The sequence below is a fragment of the Siniperca chuatsi genome, linkage group LG18, assembly GCF_020085105.1.
Source record: "Siniperca chuatsi isolate FFG_IHB_CAS linkage group LG18, ASM2008510v1, whole genome shotgun sequence".
Taxonomy (NCBI): Eukaryota; Metazoa; Chordata; class Actinopteri; order Centrarchiformes; family Sinipercidae; genus Siniperca; species Siniperca chuatsi.
In genome coordinates, this window is record NC_058059.1 from 21214446 (window position 1) to 21241084 (window position 26639).

At 40.0% G+C, this 26639-nt stretch overlaps 1 protein-coding gene across 3 annotated transcripts in view; it reads right to left on the bottom strand.

Annotated features, from left to right (window-relative positions):
* Window positions 1-26639, bottom strand: part of si:ch211-196i2.1 (collagen alpha-1(I) chain) — a 113113-nt gene that overhangs the window by 60157 nt on the left and 26317 nt on the right. For 2 of the 3 annotated variants that reach the window (XM_044174549.1, XM_044174550.1), the window contains 5 exons: window positions 18523-18670; window positions 18050-18208; window positions 13836-14028; window positions 10439-10564; window positions 9955-10035 (listed from right to left, as the gene is read on the bottom strand). In XM_044174549.1, the coding sequence (XP_044030484.1) occupies window positions 9955-10035; window positions 10439-10564; window positions 13836-14028; window positions 18050-18208; window positions 18523-18670 (707 nt within the window). Of the gene's footprint in view, window positions 1-329; window positions 482-9954; window positions 10036-10438; window positions 10565-13835; window positions 14029-18049; window positions 18209-18522; window positions 18671-26639 lie in introns of those variants that run through there. The other variant, XM_044174551.1, reaches the window with a different exon arrangement.

Genomic DNA, 26639 nt, shown 5'->3' on the forward strand with positions numbered 1-26639 from the left:
AACACACATTTGTTAATACAAAAATGCCAGCAAAATAATACTTGAATGCAATTTTTTTTAATATAAAGGATTAACACAATTTTGACATCCCTAGCCATGACATCACCTACAGGACATTGTTCAAGTTGATTAAACACCAAAGTCAAAGCTTCAAGAGCCGTAATTGCAAGTGTGTTAATCGCACAAATATTCATTCTGAAAGAAGAAAAATGTTCTCCCAGTATAATCAATAAAAGCATTGCCACATTGTATGCAATACACAGTGTAGAACAAAGGAAAAGGGAAAATTTACATATGCAACATCTGTACAGGGTTACACCAGGCAGTACCTTTTCTTTCCGTCGGCTTTGACCTTGCACGTGCACTCCATCTAAATCCAGCAACAGGCACCCCAGCAGCAAGTACCATCCGACATGGTAGAGCATGACTGCAGAGACACTGCAGGTCTGTCTGCACTTCAACTCTGTTCACATTGTACCCACAGCCAGACCTCTGCACAGGAGGCTGGTCCAGCTCCCAGCAGACACACCTACACACCTACTGGATACACACCCTTCCACTTGTACCAACCATACATCTTGTATTAACAATACATCTAATCTGGCATGTGTAGGCGACTGAAGCCCAGCCCTTTAGCCCTCAGGGTGGCCTCTGCAAACGCTGAGGAAATGTAAGACAAGAGAAAATTTACTGGGAAACTGACAGAGACAACTGTAATGCAATGTGTCAAATCTGGGACAATTTACATTTCAAAACAACTCAGTCTTTCAAATAATAAATACATTTAACCACTTTTACCCACAAAAAGTCAGAGCATCCATCAGATGTTATAGCACGTCCAAATTGTTTGCCAGCACTCAGCTAACTAAACTAGAGTGAGGGTGAGAGTGAACATCTGATCACAGCGAGCTATTGGCACACCACGCTAACCGCAACATCATGGGCAACTAAAAGTCTGCTAGAGTGAGTAACTGCTCCTTCCAACTGAGGGAAGCAGAACGAAGGAAAACAGGGATGGTGTGAGGGAATCCCCACTGCTTTCACACATGGATGGATTCTGGTTGGAGGGAGCCTGCACACAACTAGACCTAAAAGCAGAAAAAAAATCTCTGGAGGGGAATTAGAGGAGGGGAAAGCCGCAGTGCCCAGATTCAGCAAAACAACCACAGTTGAGAGAACATTTGAGGGGAAACATTCATCAAGGATGGTCTGAGGTTGGCTTGATTTACACAACTGGGTTGACGCTGAGAGGAAACCTCTGCACGAAAGTCAAGAACGGCGGGGCAGCTCCCTGTCACAGGAAGCATTACTTCATGTCTATTAGGAACAAAAGGAGAGGTGGTCTAGCATAAACAGCAATATAAATAAACGAGAGCAGAGGGAGGTTGATTCGGGGTGAACAGAACCTCTGTGGGCACTTTAAAACTGCAGGGCAGATGTTTGGGGGAAAATCAATGATCTCTTTTTAATTCTAAACAACTTCTCTTTGTCGTCACCGCCACATAATGGCTTCCAGAGATATCCGCTTACTGCACTGAAAACGTAATCCTGGTTGCGTTTTAAGAGCGACCCTGTAGTGTAGGGATTTCGGTCTTCGGCCAGAAACAGAAAGGAGAGTGATTGCTGATGTAGCACTCTTGTGACAACGTTCCATCACCTAGCATTTAACCACAGCTGATTTATCTTCACAGCATAGATGCCCCATACTAAATTACAGTTTTGGAGAGGAAAATTATTAGTTTGAGCATGTTGGGACTTCTCGTGTTTTGTTCTGCACCTCTTAGTGACAAAAAGAAAGAATCAACTGGGGCAAGAACTCTTTCTTTCCTCTGTTTCCATCTTCTTTCCAAATCTTCGATCTCCTCCTTCTCTTTTATCTGAGCATCCCCTCTTTCAACAACCCACTTCCTCTTGTATTCCGTAATTTGAGGGCCTCCTGGCTTGTCTGTAATTACTTTATTTTATATTGGAAACAGTTATGAACCCCGCCAAGCAGATGAAAAGTTACTGCTCAATCTATGGTAATGTGCATAAAAGAATAGCTTGACAGTGTGCAGAAACGTCCTGTTGATTTAAAAACAAAAAGGCATGGCTTCACTTTTTTTACAGCAAACACAAAGCATGTTTTCTTGTCCTTGTGTTTTACTTTGGCAAATAGTTTGCTCAAACTGTTGTGAGCCCTTTACTGAGTCTCTGATGGATCATGCAACTCAAAAACATGGTTTTAGCTTCAGAATCCATCCCACCAGATGGATTGTAGGGGATTGTTTTAATATTAGTCTTGTCTTCATTCTACTGTCTTGGGAAACAAGAGCTCTTTACCCCGCTGTCTCCCTTCTGTTGCTGCTCTGACATGTTCGTGTTGCAGTGTGTCGTCTTCCTGCAATGCCAACAGTTTGTTTGAAGAGCTCCAAGCGTGAATAGACCTCAAAGTGTTTCATGAGACAGTTAATGGATTGTGTTGTCCTTTTAAAAATAAGCTCACTTAACTCCTTAAAGAGCTGAAAAAATATTATGAGGCCTACAATGTTAGGGCTCATGTGGCTGTAATCGTTTTTTCTCTAAAAATACATTTTAGACGGGCGGAGGGAGCAACATCCATAAATCTGCTTAGAATTAATAGAAAAAAAGACGCTCCTCATATTACTCCAGAACTTGCCTAAGAATCATCAGGTTTTTATCTTATCATCATCATCTTTGATACACGCACCAATGCACATGACAAAAAAAGAACTGAAAAAATATGAAGCTGGGATTTTGCATGACTGCATTTCCCCTACAGTACCAGACAGTATCTGGCTATCTTTCAGCGCTATAATTAAGGCAATATTACATTACATCACAATATCATCAACACTGCTTAAATGACTTACTTTTCTCTGTCTCCGATATGATCATAAAGCATGACACCCACTAATCACAGAGCTCAGAGAGCCTTTAGAGAACTGTTAACTATCCTTTTAGCAGATCCATCATCTTGAAGCCAAACCCAGCAGGATTTACATTTTGCACGCTTGCAGAATACCTCGCATGGGTCACTCATCTACTACTGGGCCTTACTGGAGCTTCTTGGCTGGCTACAGCAGATATTTAGAGGCAATTTGAGGAGGTCTGTTAGCACATCAACCTGCTTCTATCTCTTTTTGTTGCTAGGAAACCTGGCAAATTTGTCTGTGTTGAGCAACCTTGTTCTCCAACAGAGCCACATTTAGAGGAAAACGAGAGCAGAATTAAGTGAACAGTATTGAGATCAATGAAGGAATGTGACATTTGCTGGCATGCGAACATGTTTTATGAACATGACAGGAATGTAACATACAGGCTGATTGATTCTAACTCTGACAGTTAAGGAATGATTTCAGCTTTTTGTCCACACACCAGTGCACAATTTGCACTGCTTCAGCTCTCCTGACAAGTAGATGATACAATATCCAGAGTTCAATGATGACATCCATAATGATTGGATCTTGTAGGAGCAGCTCATGTCTCCCTAGAATTTTGGGCGAGAGGTCAACCTGTCCGTCTGATTCACTCTACAATCTAGCTGGATGATTTTGTCCTGGCCCTGACCTCTGACCTCTGCTTTAGCCAGCTGCTGCCTCTGGCCAAGTAAGCAACATGGCCAGAAAGTGAGAAAAAAAAAAAAGTCACAGATGGAAAAAAGGAGAGGAGATAACAGCTACAAGCAGTCCTAAAATATTACTGACAACTACTGACCTTAATGCTCCTCTAAACAATATTACTATTGAATCAAATGACAACATGTAAAGGGGTTGGTTGTAATCATGAACCCAAAGAAATAGCTAAGAAGCAGCTGTTTTCAGCACAAAAGCCTCCAGCCGCTAGCCTCAGGCAGAGATGAGGAGCGGGTAACAGAGGTCTGGTAAGCTCACGACTTTCCAACTCCACACACCCAGATTTTTCTTATTTTCAAACTTTTAGTCTTCAGCACCAACCGACGCTGACTCAAGTGACATCACTTGTGGCAATTTATCAGATTTCACACATCTTCCTCTGGAGCCACAAAAAACTTTAACATATGCAACAGTACTCATCAACACCTGTAAACAGATTTTTGTATTAACAATGCATCCAATCATTACGTGTGAAAGATGTTGCGTGTAGTGATCCCGCAGAGAATTATCATCCAACTCTGTAGTTCCTTGCAGCTTCACAGAGCATTTTAGCGTCTTTCAGCTTATTGTTTTGGTTTTCCGTTGCACAACTTTTCTGTTTTGATTCTGCTCACAGCAGCGTTAGCTGTTTTCAGCAAATAGGCTCTGATAAACCCACTGTACGCTACCTGCCCCGCAGCAAATGGGAGACAGACAAAGTTAGCGACTAGCTTGTCAACTTGGTGGAGCATTTAGCAGGTTATGAGCCAGATATTTCTCTTTGAAGTTGGTGGACAAAAACAGAGCTAGAATATTGGACTTACACTTGCCCGTTGGGAAGAAACACGACACCAAATGAAGCTAAAGTTGCACTGTTTGCTCACTGTGTAAATAAGCCAACGATTAATGCGGGTTTAAGGTGACATCAGGAATGTCGTCTCTTTGGTATAAGGAAACATTTTCAGTTGTCAATTCAAAATGACACAAGACTTTAGATCTAGCTTTAAAAAAAGGTTAATACTTTGCTAGGACACAAAAATTCCACCTAGGGCAAAATCATTTAATAAGCAACTCCTGCCAGGCTTTATATAAAAAACTACATGGACCCTGGTGGGTTGACAGATTCATGGAGAAGCGTCACAGTGATGGATCATTTTTTTCCACCTCTGTTTTTGTCTCAGCTTGCCGGTAAAAAGCCATTGTTTGACAAGTTTTATGAAAGGGGCCTCTCTAGAGACCTGAGTGGAAACACTAGCTTGTGATAGGATATGGAACAGGGAATATTACGACTACAGGCTTGAGTGCGTCTGCCTCTCTCTTTCTCCCAGACAGATGTAGCTTTATGGAACAAGTGTCAACGGTGTTATAATTATTTATAAAACTGAAAGCCCTCAGACAAACTCTCGGGCTGACATTCAACATAGAAAAAACAATCAAACACAAGCTCTGTCTTGCTCTATCTCCCCCTCTCTTTCTGACGCACCTGCATACTATACATGCAAGAAACTCCACGTTTCTACCATAGACTGTATTAAAGATGGACGACGCGTCTCCAATTCTTCCCACTGTACAAAAATTAAGCCAAAATATCCCGGATTCGGGAGCTGCCATCTTGCGCTGCTGACTGCGTAGTAGTGATATCGAGGTCCCGCCCATACACCCAGCCAACTCAAAGGCGAGCCAGCCTCAGCTGTCAATCATGACGTGAAACCCCCTTTTTATAGCATCAAATAACTCATTAAAACCAAACTTAACAGAAAAATTAACACTTGAACATACATCAGCGTGATAAGAACTACCTAAAATGACAGAAACCATCTTTGGGAAAAATTTATTTGACATGTACTTTGAGTTTTTAGTTTGGCTCATGTCCCATCAGCTAACATGGAGGGGGCGGGGTTTATGACCTATACTGCAGCCATCGAGATGTTTTGGCTTCACTTTTGGGCAACTGTCATGTCGTCCATCTTTATATACAGCCTATGGTTTCTACACACACCATTCAAGGCACTTACAACTTTCTGATGAAGAGCGAACATGCTGATCACTGTCGAGCACATAACTAGGGCGGCAATTAATCGGTTGATTATTTTTCAAATTAACTGTTTAACTGTCTAGTCTATAAAATCTGAAATCTGAAAATAATAAAACAAATGTTCCCGGAGTGCAAATTGATGTATTCACATTACTTGTTTTGTTCGACCAAAAGCATAAAGATATAAATCTATATATAAATTTGGGAAGCTGGAAGCAATGAATGTTTGGCATTTTGTTTGATAAATATTTTAAAAGACAAATAATACTACAATTTACAAGAGAAAGTAATTCTGACTAATACAGGGCATGTCAATTATGAGGGTTCAAAGCCATCAACACATGCTGAAGTTCATAACTCTGGCTTTGTAATTAAATGTTTAGCTAAGGTCCCTGACCTCCACGAGTCCTTAACATCTTTGTGGACATTGGAGGAGCTGTAGATTAGCTGGTCGAGTGCCATGTCTCTAAAGAGAGCACCTGTCAAGGGAACCGGTGGCTCCAGACAGCACATACATCAAAGTCAGGAAACCCCAACAACGTGGCCCCACAGTCAGAAATGTTATGCTTCAAAGACGACAGCAGCAGACCTTAGCGAAAGAGAAATAGATCTTGTTAATGTAGAAGTGCTGTTTTATTTTTTTTCCTTTCAAATGTGCAGATTCTGAGGAAAGCCAGAGACAGAACGGCTGTACCTCCACAGGTCAGTGTGGATTTAATGAGAAACAGGCTGCAGGGAAACAAGGACTGGGTCCAAAATCACTCATTCACTATTTCCTATATGATAAACTGCAATTAACAATTACTTTGACCATTAATCTGTTGACAATTTTTTTTAATAATCAATTACTTAAGAAATTTAAGAAAATGCCCATCACAAGTTGCCAAGGGGACAAGGTAAATCTCTTCGAATTGCTTGTTTTGCCAGACAAGCAGCCCTAAACCCCCAGATATTCGATTTACTATGATATAAAAAAGCAGCAAACATTTACATTTGAGAAGCTGGAAACAGTGAATGTTTGACATGTTTTACTTAGTGGAGGTTAAAGGAATAGTTTGACATTTTGGGAAATACACTTATTCACTTTCTTGCCAAGAGTTAGATGAGACAATTTATACAACTACCGTAACATCTGTGCGCCAAATATGTAGCTGGAGCGAGCAGCTGGTTAGCTTAGCTTAGCATAAAGACAGGCATAAAAAGGAATCCTATGTCCAAATTCACTGCAAGGCTCTAACAGTCAAAAACAGTCAATTTGTTTTAATTTTAATACATTTTAGTACATGATTTTCAGACACTGCCAAGGAGCAACAGAGGAAGACAGAGAGACAAAGACCACAGGACATGGAGACAAGGACATGTAAAGAGACAGAGACGCAGAGACAGAGATACAGCCAGAGGAGACAGATCCAGACACAATATAAAACAGAAAAACAGAAACAGATGAACGGAGAGAGACAGATAATGAGAAAGAGATGCAGCCAGCTGCAGAGATTTCAGTGATCATTAAGACAGATCTGGTGCAGCTTGTTCCTGCAAACATTCTCTACAACACAAAACAGCAGGAGAGGTCTTCTGCATCATCACAAAGGCATCCCAATGCCATCCTGATGGAGAAACTCTGCCTCGTGGAGCTGGCACGGAATGGTCTGCTGTGTTTTACTCTTCGCTACTCTGGTTGTACACTACTGTATACCATAAAGAGAACCAGATCCTCGCTGATTTTTTCAGGCATTTTGCATTTAGACATGAAAATGTAAATTCAAACCAGCTTTGGTGCGCACTGTCTTTGCATTGTTTCCATTTCAAACATGTGCAGATTCCAGAAACACTTTTTATTCTGCGAGTGCCAGTGTAAACAACCGAATGTATTTCAGGAACTGTATTTTGTTTGGTCGAAGAGATTAAACTACAGTGTGTAGTCATAACAAAAAAAAAAGATTTCTGAATATACGAGCTAGCTCACTATGGATTAAGAAGTCAAGTTTTAAATGTCGATTGAAATGTTGTCATTACTTACTAACTTAATTAATGTGATATATTTCCTTTTCAAGCAGCATTTTGGGGCGGGATATTTACCACTGAGGAATCAATCTTAAGTGGAAACCAATAGATTGCCTTTCTCTCTATAACAGCCAGTTTGATTTGCTAGGGCAGGCAGAAAGGTGGGAATAACTGCTGCTTCCACTGTTGTTGCTGTTTAGGTTCAAAAGTGAACTAGTGTAGCAGTGTAAGAGCTGCGTCTGAATAGATTTTCATGTCAGATGTAAAATAAATAAAGAAAAGGGCTGCAAATAACATGTATTTACAACAAATATACACTTAAGTGGTGTGATTGGGTACCAAGACAAATAATACTACAATTTACAAGAGAAAGTAATTCTGACTAATACAGGGCATGTCAATTATGAGGGTTCAAAGCCATCAACACATGCTGAAGTTCATAACTCTGGCTTTGTAATTAAATGTTTAGCTAAGGTCCCTGACCTCCACGAGTCCTTAACATCTTTGTGGACATTGGAGGAGCTGTAGATTAGCTGGTCGAGTGCCATGTCTCTAAAGAGAGCACCTGTCAAGGGAACCGGTGGCTCCAGACAGCACATACATCAAAGTCAGGAAACCCCAACAACGTGGCCCCACAGTCAGAAATGCTTCCACTGTTGTTGCTGTATAGGTTCAAAAGTGAACTAGTGTAGCAGTGTAAGAGCTGCGTCTGAATAGATTTTCATGTCAGATGTAAAAAAAAATAAATAAAGAAAAGGGCTGCAATTAACATTTATTTACAACAAATATACACTTAAGTGGTGTGATTGGGTACCATGCAGCTGTTTCGCACCTCTTCCACGGTAGGTCGCAGTTCATTTATTTGAACTTAGCTCTTTGCACTGCTGGTCTTTTCTGGCCACTGGCTAACCGAGGGATTAACTACTTTTAATAGAAAATGAATGTGAGCCGGCATCTCTACCCAGCACACCACTTGTCACCACTTGCGGCGTGTTTCTGCCCTAAGGCTGATTGTTTCAGTTTTATACCAATTAAGGTCTGCAACAAACAATTATCAATTCATCTGATGATTATTTTCTATATAAAAGTCGATTAATCGTCTTGTCTTTAAGATGTAAAAAAAAAAAAAAGCCTTTTATAATTTCCCATATCCCAATGTGATGCCTTCAAATGTGTTTACTGTCATATATGACAAAGAAAGGCATTTGTTTGGCATTTTTGCTTTAAAAATTCGATTATCAAAACAGTTGCAGATAATCGATCGACAATTTGATTAATCAACTAATCATTGCAGGTCTATACTGATTATCATTGAATAATACCCCAATTTTTTTTTTTTAATTCGTTTGAATCGATTTTTACCCAGATGTTTTTGTCCCACATGCCCACCAAAAGTTAAAAAACTAAGGAAACTAAGAAACTACAAAAGACAATGATGATCACCATAGATTACACTAGGTGTTCTTGCAGAGAGTACATCTCAGAAACTCTAGTTCTGGTTCTGGAACATGGAGAGGAAAAAAAGAGGAGAAAATACAGATGAACTGCTGATCATACACCCTGTAAACAATTTACTCAAAAAGTAAAATAACGCAGTGGTTGTGTTGCAAAAGTTAAAATCCATTATTGGTTTTTGGTTGTTGTTTTTTCAGATTTTTCAAACATCCTTTTAATATTCTAAATAACAACTCCAACTTTTTTAATAAAAACCATAAGAAATGAGCCAAAACTATAATTAATCAAAACATACTTTTTAGCCTCAGCACCCGCATGAACCCTTTTTCAAGCCACAACAAAGACCAGAGAGCAGACACAGACTGATGGACCAGAGGACAGACTGGACAGGCTCACAGACGCCTGACAGGACACACACACACACACACACACACACACACACACACACACACACGTACACTTATGCGCACGTGCAAAGTGGACCATTCAGCCAAGGACAAGAGGTGGGACGGCTGATTGGTGCCTGTGACGCCTGAGGTTCTGCACCACAGTGCTAATTAATGACAGACGCTGCACTGGTGGTTTTACAGACAGAGACTGATGGGGGAAAAAAATGAAGCCAGCGAACAGACCAGTGGTTGGTATACACGACTGTAGCTGCCTGCCTGTCCACAGCTGGATCTAATCACCATGACAACTGATCAGCGGCCCACACTCTCCAACTACAAGTCCGGGACGCAGCTGTGAAACCAGGCTGTAGCGATTGTTTTTTTCGTTAGTTTTTAACAACTAAATGAACAGGGGATTTTCAGCACAGCTTTTTTCTCAGTAGTTTAGTTTACTTACAGTCCTGCCAAAGCTCAAAAATGACTTGTCCTTGGGATTTCCCAGCAGGTCCTCCAGGTCATTCGAGGACAGCAGTACATTCTGTGTGGAAACAGAGGGGACCATTTCTAAATTTAAAAACCACAAACAAACACAGTTCAGGGCTAAACCGATGAACAACCAAACACTCACACAGTTATTAAATTCACCAGACTGGATCAAAACCACAGGAGTCAGTGCAGTATTTGTTTTAAATCCTCTGATGATCTTTTATCATGCTTCATAGTATATAACAGGTTCTGCTGTCAAAGTAGTAACTGCAGGAGTCTGAGTGTCTGGGCTGCGGGCTTCAAAAGACATCTGGCTTCACCTTAAACACCTCAGTGACATGTCAGAGCCTTGCTGTTTACATAAGTCAAATGAACAATACTAAGAGTTAATTTCACTACTGAAAATGACATGAATTTTCCTGATCTCTTTCTCTTTTCCATTTATCTTTCGTCACCTCCTTGGTTCGAGCGGAGCGAGGAGGCTTGGGGGCGGTCCCACTACAGCGGGGCGGGTGGTGGCTGCAGTGTTGCTCGGCAGCGTCTGGGTCGCCCATCAGGAAGGTCAGCTGTCGGAGATGACCCTGCAGAGACAGAAACATTAAATACACGGTGAGCGGTCAAACGCACAGTGTGAAGACACAAATCATCTTCATGTAGAAAATGGAAAAATGGAAATGTCTCTTAATATACAGTTACATTTTGGAGATTATAGCTAACTACACCTGTGAGACTTAAATCTCTCAATAGATACTGACGCATTTGCACACCCTGAACATTTGGGTATGCCAGTTTTTGGGATATATGTAAGTTGCCATTTTTGCAAAAATAGCAGTATTTTACACAAAATCACAGCACTAATCCAGTAAGCATGGTTTTGGTGATTTCAGCATCTAAATAAGAATAAATATTTAGGTTAAAACTAGACTAAATTTGACTGAAGAGTGACAGTATTTCTAAGTCTTTGTTCTCCATCTCCATCTTGCATGGCCCTAGCAATATTCTCTACTTTAGTTATTGATTGGTTTATTTTCTTTTTTACCTCAACACCACGACCTCAACGAACTATCCCGGAAGGGTCGTTGGTGTTTCATTAGAACTGAACTTGATGATGATACTTGTTTGAATGATTTAATGAGCGACTGGTTTTCATAATCTTCTATGATAGTAAACTGACTATCTTTGGGTTTTGGAGTGGCGGTCGGATAAAACAACTAATTGTAGGCGTCATCTTGGGCTATGGGAACTTGAAATGGACATTTTTCACTATTTTCTGACATTTTACAGACAAAACAAATAATCAAGGAAATAAATCAGCAGTTGCAATCCTAGTTCTAATTCTCTCTTGAATGTAAACGCACTGAATCAGAATGAAGCTTTAGAGACAAAGCTGTCGGGCGCATCTGTATCTTGCAGTCGACATCTTCAGCAGAACATGTTCTGTATATGCACTGTGTCGCTTTTCATGCATGCACACAATATATACACAGAATGGAAGGACAAGCCTAGACACACACACACACACGGTGCCGTTACTTAACACTGACTCTGACATCAGGCCAAACATGACAAACAAAACATCAGCAGACATTTAAAAACTCTGTCCTCAGGCTGTGTTTATAAGAATGCGATGGTGGGTGAGAGAGCGTGTGTGTGTGTGGTTTGACATGACTTGGTGGAACCACACATGGATTTAAAATGAATTATATCTAATATTAAACTGCATTGTCTCATTGTTTTGCCAAATTCAAGATTTTTGGTGTATATCATACAGGTAATATGCACAAATAAGGCCCTTTAGGGAAAACTGAAAACCCATTTTAACAGGCGCTTTGATCTCACATTCTCAAATCAAATCCAAAGACAAGTGGAAAGTGGGAGGCGTATATTGTTTCAAGGAACTCCATCTGAGAATTGTTGCTGTTTTTATTTGATGCAGAAATGTATTGCTGTATATAGAAGGATAATATTTAAAAATCCCATTATACCCCAAAATTAGAGAGGGATCAACCTACACATATGTCTGCCTACATTCATGTAGGAAAAGAATTTCTACTAATTTTATTGGTGATGGATCTTGAGTTATGTAACTTGTCTCTTTATTTCAAAATAAGAGCACACTGTTATTCAAGATAACTTCATCCAGGTTCAACAAATCACTCCTCAAACTGCTTTCAAAGAACCAGATTAGCTGGATGAGAATAAACAGGATTATTTTTGCCTGATAACAGCATGCAGGTCTTGCTATATCATATTTTGGTCTTAAGCCACTAAAATTTAGCAGAATGTGTCCCAGTCGTGCTGCAGTGGAGTGGATGACAGTAAGAGTTAAGAGAGATAAAAGCAGAGTACGGTAATGTATGGTTTAGCGTTGCCTAACACAAAAGATTGTCCAGAGGCACGACTGTCACCACCTCTGAGTGTGGAAGTGTTCCGTCCTTGGAGCTCAGTAAACAGCTGTCACCAGAGGAAACAAGGAAATGGAGAATCTATTTTATCTGGTGCGAAGGACAAATCCAGATGCTGCTTCTATAACGCTCCTCCTCACCCCCATTCTGATACAGTCACACTGCCCGCTCTGATCCTCAGGCTACATGAGTGCCTTTTGTAACTGGGACAGCATGTCCACAACGCAAAGCCAGGTGCATTATGGGCCTTCAAAATCAGCCTTTAATGGAAGAGTTTCAGTTTTTGCCCTTGAGAAAATGACTTAAAAAAAAAAAAAAAGGACCATACAAGGTAATATAATGATGACTTTTCAAATTAATCTGCACTTAAACTGCATTTCCACAAAACAGTCATTTAACTTTTAAAATAATTAATGGAGTTTTGGTGTTCTTTGTGACAGATTACACAACTCAAGTGAGTTTCAAGAGTCTACCAATAGATTTTCATACCATATAGAAATTAATGAAAACCAATAGGTGCCTGGAACGGACTAAAAGAAACATGCAACAATCTAAAACTGAACTGTATGCTTTTGGAAATTGTTTAAATGATTTGTGATGTTTTCCTTGCGGGTTTCCTCCCACAGTCCAAAGACATCCAGGTTTGGTTAATGATAAAGTAAAGTGGAGTGAGATGTCTTCATGTCAACTGGAGAACGGGGGGGGGGGTGTTTGAGGATGCTGAACTCATCCTCTGTCCAAACACTCCTCAGTGTTTCCTCTGTAATTTTATGTAACACTGGTGCTCGGGAGGTAATTGAGGTTGTGGCTAGAGCAGATTGCAGGGATTTCTATGCATACTTTATAAAAACAAACACAAGGTTTCTAAGCATTACGGGCTGCACGTCTTTGTGTCTGTGATGAAAAGGGAATGGGGTGGGATAGGGCCACGGGGCTGGAATATCTACTTGTGTGTTCTTTCTTGTGTGTGTTTGTGTGTGTGCAAGGATGAGCAGGCATGCATGTCTTTTCGGACTAAATTCAAATGAACTGGACTATACACATGTGGCTTATTACCCAGCAACAGTTGTTTTAAATATCATCTGGCTATTGCATAACCATCTGGTCATATAATATGTGTTATTACACACACGTGAAATATAGATCAAGATTCCAAAATTCTAAAAGTAGAGATTTAAAATCCAACGAGGGCCATTCAGACCCGCTGAAGTTCAGCGTTAAGTCAGTTGAGAGCTGACCTGTGGTTGGTAGAAAACTTAACGAATTCAGCTTCTGGGTATCTTGTAAATGAACGAACAGAATAGGTGATAGGGTGTGGGGTTGATGATTATAGGCGGGGTTGCTTTTGTGTGTCTTAATGTTTCTTATTATGATCAGTGGGAAAATAAAATAAAACAAAAGGTTGCAGAGCTGGACATACAGATAAAACTGGATAGAAGCCACTCACTTCAAATGGAGTCTCAAAGCCCTCGATGATGCCTCCAATCATGAGCAGCCCGTCGGTGCTGATCCCCATGCCGTGGTACACCCAGTCCACACTCTCCAACAGAGAGCAGTCCACATACAGCGCAAGCCGCTTGGCAGACACACTGATTGCCACATGGTGCCACTTTCCATCAGACAGACCGCTGACTGGGAACCTGACAGAGAGACACATGGGTCATTATGTAATCACATGTCTTTGGAATTCATCTAGAAGACAAGTTCAAATCACGCTTGGGCCCTCTGAATGTTAAAATACAGATGTAAGTAAGAGTTTAAACCTTTTTTATTTCTCTTAACTTGTGAAAACAGTAAGGTTCAGGCTGTAGGTCAAAGAGACTGTTTAAATGATTTCAGTGCAAACGGTTGGCCTGATGAAGTATCGCTACATCCCTGTAGCATCTGAGATTGTGTTGGGCTGGCAGAAATAAATCTACATATGCAAAAACTGCTAATCTATTCTTTAGCATGGCTAGATAAAACATACATAACAGAAGTGGAATAGCAGAAACTCTTTAAAATCATTAAAGCTCCATTAATGGATTTCTTTTTTGTCAGTTGGGGTGCAGAAGAATTCCACAACAAGCTGACAAATACACACCTCTGACATATGATCTCCTTATAAATTTGTTATGGCTAACATGTTAGCTAACAGTTGCCTATTTATACATACAGCAGACACAGAGCAACATTTTCATCTCATTGGAGTTGTGTTTGTGTCCACCTGATAAATGTTAAATCCAATATTCACTCTCCTTTTAGCTCTGTTTTGGTCTCCACCAGGTCCTGGGAAAATAACCTGGCTCTTTATCTGCTAAAAATTTAACTTTCTTCACCAGCTAATCACGGACTTTGTCTGTTGTTTGTTGCTGGGCAGGTAGTGTGCAGTGTGTTTAACAGAGCTTGTTTGATGAAAACTGCTGCCTGTGCTGGAAACAAGGTTCATGAGAGTGCAAACTAAGGCACGTATACAGAAAATGTGCTGTAAAAACCAAAACAATGAGCTTAAAGAGGCTAAAATCTCTGTAGAGTTGAAAAGTTGGCGATAAGTCTTTGTGAGCATGTCACTGCGAGTGACATTACATATAGTAATTTCATGTATTGTTAAAAGAGCCCTCCACTGATTTAGCATTGCACTCCTATTGTCGGACCCATGACAGTATAGTAAAAAAGTATCAAATAGAGCAGACCCAGAGACACTGTCCAAGACTATTTTTTTCATTTTCAAACTTAAGCCCCAACCAATGTTGTTGATAGGTGATGTTGGTTGTTGCTAATGAGATATTTTTATTTTTTGGAGTTCCTCTTCAATATATAAATATGAATTAGTGGAGCTTTAATGTTTAAAAAACCACTAGCGTCCTCTAGAGGTCAAGCTGGGCTCTAGACCCAACCCAACCTTGTCGGTGGAAGCCACCAACTAACGTGCTTGACAGACATACTGCTTTAACAAAACAAGGTAAAAAAATAAAATCAACCATGTGCCAACAGCAGAAGATAAGTACAGTATCTATGTGTCTATCTTTTGGCCCACTTCTGTCTGCTGTCTTGCAGTGATGTATTGCTTCAAGCTCTGTGGTTCCTGAAGAGGCGAAACCTGCCAGAAGATGCCTAATAAATCATTTCACCCAAGAGACAGCCAAACACAATTTACAGTCAAACAAATACACACATGCTGCAAACACAGAGCTTCCCTCCGTCTTACAGACACATCTTCATACACTTTAGTCAAGAAGCAGGAATGGTCATGAGTGGTTCTCAATTACCTGAGATGGATGCTGTAATCACCTTCTGACATCAGGATGTTTTGGATAACGGGTAATGCATAAAACTCTATTTGTAGGGTTGCCACTGTGCTCTGACCAACAGATGTGTTATCCTAGATGCATGTATCCATATGAAGAAAAGAGGGTCTCACTCAGAAATATATCATTCAATAAGTTATCTGTCTGGCAATACAAAACGTTCTGTGCGACACACTAATGAAGGCCAGAGGGCCGAAAACGTTTTGTGTATTGCCAGACAGATGATTAAGTAAACCTATTGAATGATATATTTCTAAGAACGACCCTCTTTTCTTCATATGGATAATGCATAAAACTCAAAAGCATGTACTTGTTTGTCTCACAGGTAGACTTGAGCAATTTTAGCCCATTAATCATTCAATTTTATTCATATAGCGCCAATTCATAACAGAAGTTATCTCATTGCACTTTTCCTATAGAGCAGGTCTAGACCGTATTCTTTATAATATTATTTACCCAGAGACCCAACAAATCCCACCATGAGCAAGCATTTGGCGACAGTGGCAAGACAGAACCAGACTCAATGGTGGGTGGCCATCTGCCGTTACCGTGTTAGGTTTAGGTAGGGGAGGGAGGGAGGGAGGGGGAGAGAGAGAGAGAGAGAGAGAGAGAGAGAGAGTGAGTGTGTGTGTGATTGATTGATTGATTGATTGATTGATTGATTGATTTTGTGAAAGGGGGGGTGGGGGTGGGATAGAGGGAGGCACAATGCAAATACCACCTAGAATGTTTAAAATTGTAGAAATGTAATTGTAGTGTTAATATTAATAAATTAATAATAATAGGAATGGCAGCTATAGGAAAAATAATGTTAGTATTAGTAACAGAACCAATAACAACAACAACTGTAGTAGCAGTTGTCGAGCAGGAACACGGGGGCAGCAGGTGGCCCACAACCACAGATCCAGTCTCTGCAGCTCCGGAGGCAGAAATACCTGCTGAAAGTGACAGAAGGAGAGAGGAGGGGAAACGAGAAGGCACAGAACTACGGGAGAGAGAAAATGTCGAGTTAGTAACATGCAGTAATGGGATAAAAATGCATACAGATGGAGAGGGAGAGAAGGAGAGAGGAAAGAGGTGCATCATGGGAAGTCTCCCAGCAGTCTAGGCCTATAGCAGCATAACAAAGGGATGGTTCAGGGCTCACCTGAGCCAGCCCTAGCCCCTAGCTATAAGCTTTATCAAAGAGGAAAGTCTTAAGCCTACTCTTAAATGTGGAGATGGTGTCTACTCCCAAACCCAAACTGGGACCTGATTCCACAGGAGAGGGGCTTGATAACTGAAGACTCTGGCTCCCATTCTAGTTTTGGAGACTCTACGAACCACAAGTAACTCTACATCCTGGGAGTGCAGTGTTCTAGTCGGGTAATTAGGTATTATGAGATCTTTAAGATACGATGGTGCCTGACCATTAAGAGCTTTGTAGGTGAGGAGAAGGATTTTAAATTCTATTCCGGATTTTACAGGGAGCCAGTGCAGAGAAGCTAATATTGGAGAAATAGTTCTTGTCAGTACACATGCCGCAGCATTCTGGATCAACTGGAGAGTCTTAAGGGAGTTATTCGGGCAGCCCGATAATAAGGAATTGCAGTAGTCCAACCTAGAAGTAACAAATGCATGCACTAGTTTTTCAGAATCATTTTGAAACAGGATGTGCCTGATTTTTGCAACGTTGCGTAGGTGAAAGAAGGCAGTCCTTGATGTTTGTTTCATGTGGGAGGATAAATCCTGATCAAAGATAACTCCGAGCTTCCTTACGGTGGTGCTGGAGGACAGGGCAATGCAATCTAGAGTAACTATATCTTTAGATAATGTGTCTCGGAGGTGTTTGGGGCCAAGTACAGTAACATCAGTTTTGTCTGAGTTTAACATTAGAAAATTGCAGGTCATCCAGGTTTTTATGTCCTTAAGGCATGCTTGAAGCTTAGCTAACTGGTTAGTTTAATCTGGCTTGATTGATAGATATAACTGGGTATCATCCGCATAACAATGAAAGTTTCCAAATAATAGAGTGTTTCCAAATAATATTGCCTAGAGGAAGCATATATAAGGTGATTAGAATCAGTCCAAGCATAGAACCTTGTGGAACTCTGTGACTAACTTGGGCGTGCACGGAGGACTCACCTTTAACATGTACAAACTGAGATCGATCTGATAGATAGGATTTAAACCAGCTTAGTGCGACTCCTTTAATGTCAATTACATGTTCCAGTCTCTGTAATCATGAATAAAAAGCTTCTTAAATCAGCCGAAGAGGTTTCACAGCACTCAATACATACATACCTTACACCCAATTTTTTTATTATTTGTGGGCTGGAAAGGGAAAGGCCAGAAAAATTATATATATTTTTTTAAAATCAAGAAGTGGGCTCACTCATAGTGTCGTTGCTGTGTTCCTATGAAGATGACAGCATAAGGACTGATCCGCAGCTGCAGCATAACGTGGCTGTCGGGGCTGAGCATGGTGAAGACACTGTGTTCACCTCTGTGAGGGCTCCGCAGCTGCACCAGTAAACTGAACTCATCTGCAAACCTAAACACAAACAGACACACAATTAAGCCATATAATTGCTACTGAAAACAAAGGATACCACTAGGCCTTTTATGAATAAGTTATACCTGTGGGCAGGAACTGCACAGTAAGCACCAATGGACACAAACATGTTGCTAAATAAGATGTCACACAATGAAAATGTACAGCCAACTGACTGGAGGATACTTTAAAAAAAATAAAAATAAATTACCATTGGCCAAAGGTAAAGTGAACCAACAGCTTTTACCTTTATATAGAGTAATATGGTACTATTAATTAAGATTTAACATATGGAGATGTGGATGAAACCGTACCCGTCAGTGAGGAGATGTTGAAGAGGGAGAGCCAAGGTGGAGTACTGTCCCACCTGTAGGACTGGACACCTGCGGTCATCCATCGTCATGGAGGCGTTACTGTTTTTCGACACCTGAAGAGAAAGCTCCTGCAGAATGTTCACCTCATCTGTAGTGAGACAGGTCAGGAGAAAATACAGGTGAAGCAGTTAAGAAGCTTTGAGACATATAAAACATCATGCACATGTCTAACAGCAATCCCAAACAGATAATGTTGTGCTATAATATTAGAGTGCAGTGTATTATGTGCTTGTATGAGAACCTTGTCCCAGTTTCACGCACAGGATGGCAATGAATGTGTGCTACAAAATGTCTCTTTCCGAGTGTGATTTATATCAACAAAATTGTACCTTTGTCACTGTGTGTGATCTCAGTCTTTTCAGCAATGGTGCACAGCACTGTTTTAACTTTAATTAAGTGTCAACATTTTTGCTGCGTGATAACTGGAAGCTAAAGCTTCTTTTGTTTCACCTTCAGTGGAAAGGACCATCTGCTGCATGTGTGCGACAGTATTTTAAGCATTTGCTTTAGCTTTATTTTTCATGTAAAATGTACATGCAAAAATGTGAGACGGCAAAGTGATTCAGAGGAATTTTCATTACAGCCAGAGAGGGAGTAAAAAAAAAAAAAAAAAAAAAAAAACAGAACTTCATCTTTCATCTATCTAATAAATGTTAGTGGCAGCCTCATAATACTTAGAGAGGTATAATGTTGGTTTCATAAAGCCCTCGGATAGGCTATAATGAAGGGAAATTTCAATACTACAGCATGCAATCATATTTTAGACAATAGTGTGCTTCCAACTTTGTGGCAGCAGTTTGGGGAAGGCCCTTCCCTGCTTAAATGTGATAATGCCTCTGTACACAAAGCCAAGTCCATAGAGAAAAGGTTTGCTTGCACAGAGCCCTGACCTCAATCCCACTGAACAACTTTGAGAGAAACAAAAACACGTTCTGTGAACCAGGCCTCATCACCCAACATCAGTGTTGGACCTCACTAATGCTACAGGATGGTGAAAGATGCAAGAACATGCCATTTCTCTGCACTTATTTCTGCCCATCAGCACAACCCCAGATTCCTATTTAAGACTGTGGATCAGTTAGTTAACCCAGCATCTTCTTGTGCCCCTGCTGATTGTGAAACATTTCTTTTGCACTTTGCTGGAAAGGTGGAGTTAATAAGATCTGGTATTACCCCCAATCCTGCCTTTTTAGATGTGAATGCTGACACAGGCATGTGCTCAGTTCTTGTGCTGCTGCCTTTGACACAATTAATCATGGCATTCTTTAAGATAGACAGAGACACTGGGTGGGCATATCTGGCACTGCACTAAACTAATCAATTATGGTGTGCCTCAAGGTTCAATTCTGGGAACAATACTGTTCTCCTTATATATGCTCCACTTGGGTGATGTCATCCGCAGACATGGTATTTATTTTCATTGTTATGCAGATGACACACAGTTGTACCTCCCTGTCAAGACCACTGCCCTTAGTACGCTGAGTTCTCTGCAGGACTGCCTGTCTGACATAAAAAACTGGATGTCGATACATTTTCACCAGCTCAACTCAAATAAAAACAACATATGTCACAACATATAAAGCCTGTTGCAAGAAATCTTGATATCCTGTTTGATAGCAATGTATGTTTTGAGCAACATATCATTAAGCTTGTCCAATCATATTTTTATCACCTCAGAAATATTGCAAAAATACAATCTATTTAAATCTTAGTGATGCAGAAACTGTTGTACTTGCTTTTATCTCCTCACGCCTTGATTATTGTAACAGTCTGTTCACTTATCTTAATCAAAAAACATTGAAATGACTGCAGAGTGTACAAAACTCAGCTGCTAGACTTTTAACCAGGACCAAGAGGTGTGATCACATCACCCCTGTTTTAGCCTCTTTACATTGATTTTAAGATCTTATTGATTACTTTTACGGCTCTTTGTGGCCTGGCTCCAGATTATATTTTAGACCTATTAAATCCCTTATGAACCTTCACGTAGTTTGAGATCTTCGGGCAGGGGTCTTCTGTCTTTTCCTGAGTCCAGGATGAAAACTAAGGGGGACAAAGCTTTTGCCATCAGGGCCCCGAGGCTCTGGAACAACTTGCCCGAAGAAATTAGGTCCGAGTCAGTGTCTTCTTTTAAGTCTCTTCTCAAAACGCATTTTTATTGGAAAGCACATCCTGATCTTACCTGAACTGTCTGTTTGTTTTATTGGTTATGTATTTTACCATTCACTGTGGTATTTTATTTCTCTCTCTGTGAAGCACTTTGTTTTGATAAGTGCTCTATCAATAAAGTTAGTTTTTTTATCATAATTATTATCATTATTATTATTATTGTGTCTGAATGGGAGCAAATCCCTGCAGCCAGGTTCCAAAATCCTGTGGAAAAGCTTTCCAGAAGACTGGAGGCTGTTATATTAATGCCCAACAGTCAGTAAAGGATGTAATGATCGGGTGTCCACATACTTTTGGCTATTCTGTGTATGTTCTGCAATATTTCAAGGTTAGGGAACCCAGGCAGCGACCATCTGCAGCAACCAAACCAAATCATTCTTCTGCTGGCACTTAGGAAAAACCTTAACATGTTGTGAACAGACCACTGATGGCATTACTAAAAAGCGGAAAACCACTTACGGGGCCACTGCCTTTCAAAGCTGCAGAGGGCTGCTACAAATTCCATCCTATTTAAAGAGGTTCTTTTCCTTTTTTTGGTGCCCTACAGTGCTAAACATTGTTGTACCTCCCACCCATTGGCTTTTTTTTTTGCATCATTTGATGTAAGTCATAGAAGAGTCTTATTTTTACTCCATGTGAGCAGGTAAAGTTCCATACATTATGTCCTGCCCACAGGTGGGTTTTGTTGATTAACCCCATGCTTCAACAGCTCCTCCTGTGGATTATGAATACAGCTCTTCATCATAATTGAAGAAAGCGAGTCATCACTCAAAGACTGGTATTGTTGTATACTGATCACACTTTAACCTGGCAACTGACTGAAATCATTCCCAACTTAAATGTCAATGTCATTATGTAAGAGGCGGTGCAGAGACTAATTAGGCTAACAGAGAAGGTGCATTTGAGAAAAGAAACATTTAACTAGAGACGATTCAGGCTGGAGTGATCTACATGAGCAGCACGGTGCCTAACGATTACAATAGCAGCACCTAAACATGAACTTCTGGGATTTAACCCCTATGAACATGTTTCAGACTGCCTCTGGACTTTTTCCAAAGACATGGGATTGCTCAAGCAGATTAAACCCAACTCTTCTCAAATGCTTTAATAAATGAATCCACGTCTGTCAGCCCTTTAGAGACCCATTTGCTCTTTACACCCATCCTGACAGCAGTGCCAGACCAATCACTGGTCTTCAGAGAGCTGTGTGGTTACACTCGGCTGCCCCGAGGAATGGCACTGAGGGAACATATCTGGTGTCGCACTAAAAATTCCAACATATCAGCCTTCCAGGAATCCTCAAAGATATATGGATGAGAACCACTTAGAAAGAAGAAATGATTTGAATAATGGTTTGCTTTGCACTTTTAACCTTCAGTTAACAGCCGTGAGGGATGTGAGGTCAAATAGTTTACTAATCAGGTATACAAGATGTCAGGTTTTAAGTTTTACAAAGGGGATCAGAGGCACAATAGCAAGGAAATGACAGACATTTTTCATTCATCAAGGAACCCATATGACGAGCAGAACATCTGCTCAGTCCAATTTAATCTCACAATTTGCTGCTAATGTTTTCTGAACAGAGAAAAACAGCATGAGGTCAATGAATTCTGCAGATGCTAGTGTTAAAGGGGCACTCCACCGATTTTACACATGACGTTAACTCGTCTCAAGAAGTACCACTCAGCCTGTGAAAACAGTTGTATAATGTCTTCTTTGGCTCGCGACAGAGTTTTCCCAAGTTTTGAAAAATCCGATGACGTCATCAGAGCCCTTTTTATTTTATTTTATTTTATTTTAGTCGATTTAGCTTGAAGCTTAAATTTTTTAAACAGGAAGCCTGAGTTACTTTAGGTTTGGAGTTTGAAAGGTGTGGGCATTTACCAGTCAAGCAAGATCTAATGAAAGATGCCAGTGAGTTGCATTATGGGAACTGTAAGATCCCCTGTGTTTTTTAGCTTTACTCATATTACAGACTAAATGTCAGGATATCTCGCCTCTGCTGCATCAATTTTGACCACTTTTTAAAAAATGGTCTCTTGTCAGTCCCCCAACTTTATGGAAGTGAAATAAAATCACTGAGTACCCATGTAAACTGGTATACTGATCTCTATTTTGACAGTCCAGTCCCAAGTTCGCACTGCTCAAGGAGGCACTCAACTTAAAAAGAGCCTACAAAATCACATGAAGGATATGTGTGATTTTGCATTGCGTAGAACTAAGGCCAAATTATTTTCGCCCATAATGACTATTTTATTATTTCCCTTTCTTTTTTATTTTTTACAAATATGGAAAAAGAAAGGACCTTTCTTTTAACAGTAACAGTTTATGATCACTGCCCTGTCTAATAATTAGTTATTATAGTTCCAGAAAGGCTACATGGGATGAGAACATACTCTACTGGGCAGTTACAGATTTTAGACGGGACATGGAGTGATTTCCCACAGCTGCATCAAGCAGCAAAGTGAAATCGTCTATGACGTCAACAGACAAGCTGATCAAAAACTGTCATTAGTGCTTTTTCCTCTAATGGCTATAATTCATCTTGGTTTTCCATTTTAGGATCTGACGTTACATGAAATAAACCGCTTCTCTAGGATGACAGCAGACACATCATGTCTGCTCGGTCCCTGAAACTCACTGCAGGCTGAAAAGAAATGCCGGGACGAGATGAGCGGGAGGAGATGCAGCGGCATGAAGGTAGAGTAAAATTGACAGGTTATGATGGCTGTACCTGCATGAATATGATTGGCTTATAGTAATAACTAAGTAATAATGTCCACACAGTGGGTGAATAAGCCACTGATGGTGAATCATGAATGAAGCAGCTGATGCCAAGCAGGTAATACAGTCTGCCTGAACTAACACGATGCTTCATTTGTGTGACAGATATGACAAATGTTTTTGTAATGTGCTCTTCCAGTGAGCACCATCTATAAAGGCACCTGATTTATCACTGAATTGTCATTTTATGTGACTGTCAATTAGGGAAATAATTTCACCTTGAAGTACAAAATTTGACAATATCTAAAGGGGCATTAAGGATATTAGCAAATAGTGATTGTTTTCATGAATCTCTTAATTTGTTTTGGATTGATTAAATGTAAATCTAGAAAATAGAAGTGAAAAATTCCCATCACAAGTTTCCAGAACCCAAGGTTCGACCTACAGTAGAGAGGCCAAAGATATTCAGTTTACAATGGTATAAAACAGAATAAAGCAGCAAGTAACAATCTTATTTTTCTGTTAATCAACATTTCACTAAAATAACACTAATTGTTTCAGCACTAGGGATGTAATTACACACAGGACAATTCTGGGAAACAATCAGTGTTAATGTGGAAACAATGACCTCAAAAGGTAGAAACACCCATTTCACTCAGAACAGTCAAATAGGTTCACAATATTTTGTAAAAAAAATAAAATAAAAATTGCCTTTAAACCACAGCCAAGGCCATGATATTGATATTACACTGATATTCCGCAAGACTCAATTGATCAATCTTCAGAAATGTATGTTTACATAGGCATCAGATGTCCATTCTGCATAGTTAATAAGAAAATCTCTAATTTATCAGCCATTGTTTAGACCCACAATTACACAAGCTTCTAACAATTTACAAATTGCAGTGATCCATAATAACAACATTAACATCAATCACACAATCCACAAACTCCACTGTCATATCGAGAACTGTGTGGGATTGCTGCTGCCACAATATCTAAATGAGCAGTAATTTGTAGCCCCAGGAACTGGAAAATGTTCTCACACACTTACTGATCTAATGCTCTGATGGTCTTTATTAAGCCCCACTTGTGCAGGAGTATTCATGAAAGAACATTTCATGTGCCAATATTGTGCCCTCAAGGAAAACTTAGGAACATACTCATGTGCTTTTCTCCCAACACTATAATCAAAGGATCAGGCCATTACGATGGGGAGGGGGTGAGGAGGGAGGGAGAGGGGATGCCAGTCATGCCTGTTCTGTTTTCAGCAAAAGTAAAACAGATGTTTGAGTCCTGCATCAGAAGAAATGTGTGAACAGTAAGGACCTTGAGGGTTAGCTCAGTCTTTGGGTAAATAGAACAAATAGCAAAATTACCCAGAGTTTTTTTTTTTGTCTTCGTGTGCAGTCTGAAGGTATGTCCACTGTAACTCTAACAGTTGGTTCCTCTTAAAATTATGAGTGACCAGGCTGTACCCTAAGGGAACTAGTACTGAATAGTTTGTTCTGATTGTGCATTAGTTGTTCTAAAGTGAAATTTGCTGAGTTAATTGAACTGAACTTGACAATACATGTTTGATAAGATTAAGATTCACCTGAAGTTTCACCTGAAATTAAAAGACTAATAGTCGACAGGCACAGTGGTGCTTTGAACGAATTTCATGCTAACATGCTGATAATAGGCAGGTTTACCACGTTCAACATCTTAGTTTAGCGTGTTATCATGTTAAAATTCACTGGATCAACAAAGTTTTTAAAATTCGATTGTTATATCAATCACAAAGTTTTTACATTCTGAGGGGGACATGAACATCTGCACCAAAGTTTATGGCAATCCATCCAATAGCTGGATATTTCAGAGATATTTCACTCAAAAACGCAAATGTCAACCTCATGGCAGCGCTAGAGTAAAAGTCAGGGGATCACCAAAGTCGAAAGGATTCATCCTCTGGGGAACATGAATGTCTGAACAATCATTGAATGGATTTCCATGAAATTCTGTACAAAATATTTCAGTTTGGACCAAAGTGGCGCCATAGTGCCATGCCGCTAGCATGGCTAAAAAAACCCACTACTGCTGACATTTAAAATGGGAGCCGAAAGAGCCGGCTCTTAGAAAGGAATGGAGCCATAAAATCCGGTTCACTTCAAAGAGTCGTAATTCCCATTACTAATACATTTGGATCTAGGTGGCTCATTACCACTTGGACTAAACAATTTCCTAGAAAAAACCTTGTGATACTTTGTATTTGATAGTCTAGCATTAAACCTGCAGTGATCAAAACAAGTTCTGAACACATTGACATATCATCATCTTTTAAGTTGATATAGCAAACTTGTAAGCAAACAGTTGCTTATTTACACATCCAGCAGTTACAGAGCACCATTATCATTCATTTGGAGTCTTTTAGCTTTGTTTTTGGTCTCCACCAACTCCTGAGGGAAATATTTGTTGTTTTGACATTGTCATTAGAAACATTGTTATTATAAAAATATTGATTATAGCCACTTTAACTATCTTTTCTTTTCACAATCCATCCCATTTATCCTTTTCAGGATTGTGGAGGGCTGGAGCCTACCCCAGCATGCATTGGGCATGTAAACAACAGAACTAGATTGTCACTACTCTACCACAGGGCTAACATGCAGGCATCATCAGGGAGTGTTCTAGTTACGCACGAAAAACAGTAATGTTCCTCATAGGCCAAGCTATCATTTTAAGTAGGGCTGTGCAAAACCCTGTGATAATAATATTAATATCACCATATGTTGCATGTGTTACTGTTTCTAAGCAAAAAAAAAAAAAAAAAAAAAAAAAAAAAAAAAAAAGAGCGAGCACCAGCCAATGACATGAACACAGAGATATGAGCACAAACAGAATAGAGGGCATCAGGGAAAGAGTACTGAAAATCACAAACACAGACAACAGCTGTGTATGATCTTCTTTAAATGCCCCCAGTCATTGTAAAGCATCTCGTCTTTTTTGTTATCATGACATGTTCTGATCCTTTCCATAAATCTCCTCAGTTGCCTTCTGATGAGGGAAAATGATCATCTGTGTAATAAATGGAAGTCTTAATGCTGATCCACCATTGTCATATAAAAGAATACAAAAGTCTCTAAAGACACACAAACAAGTAGTAAAAAGGCCCCAGTAATTCT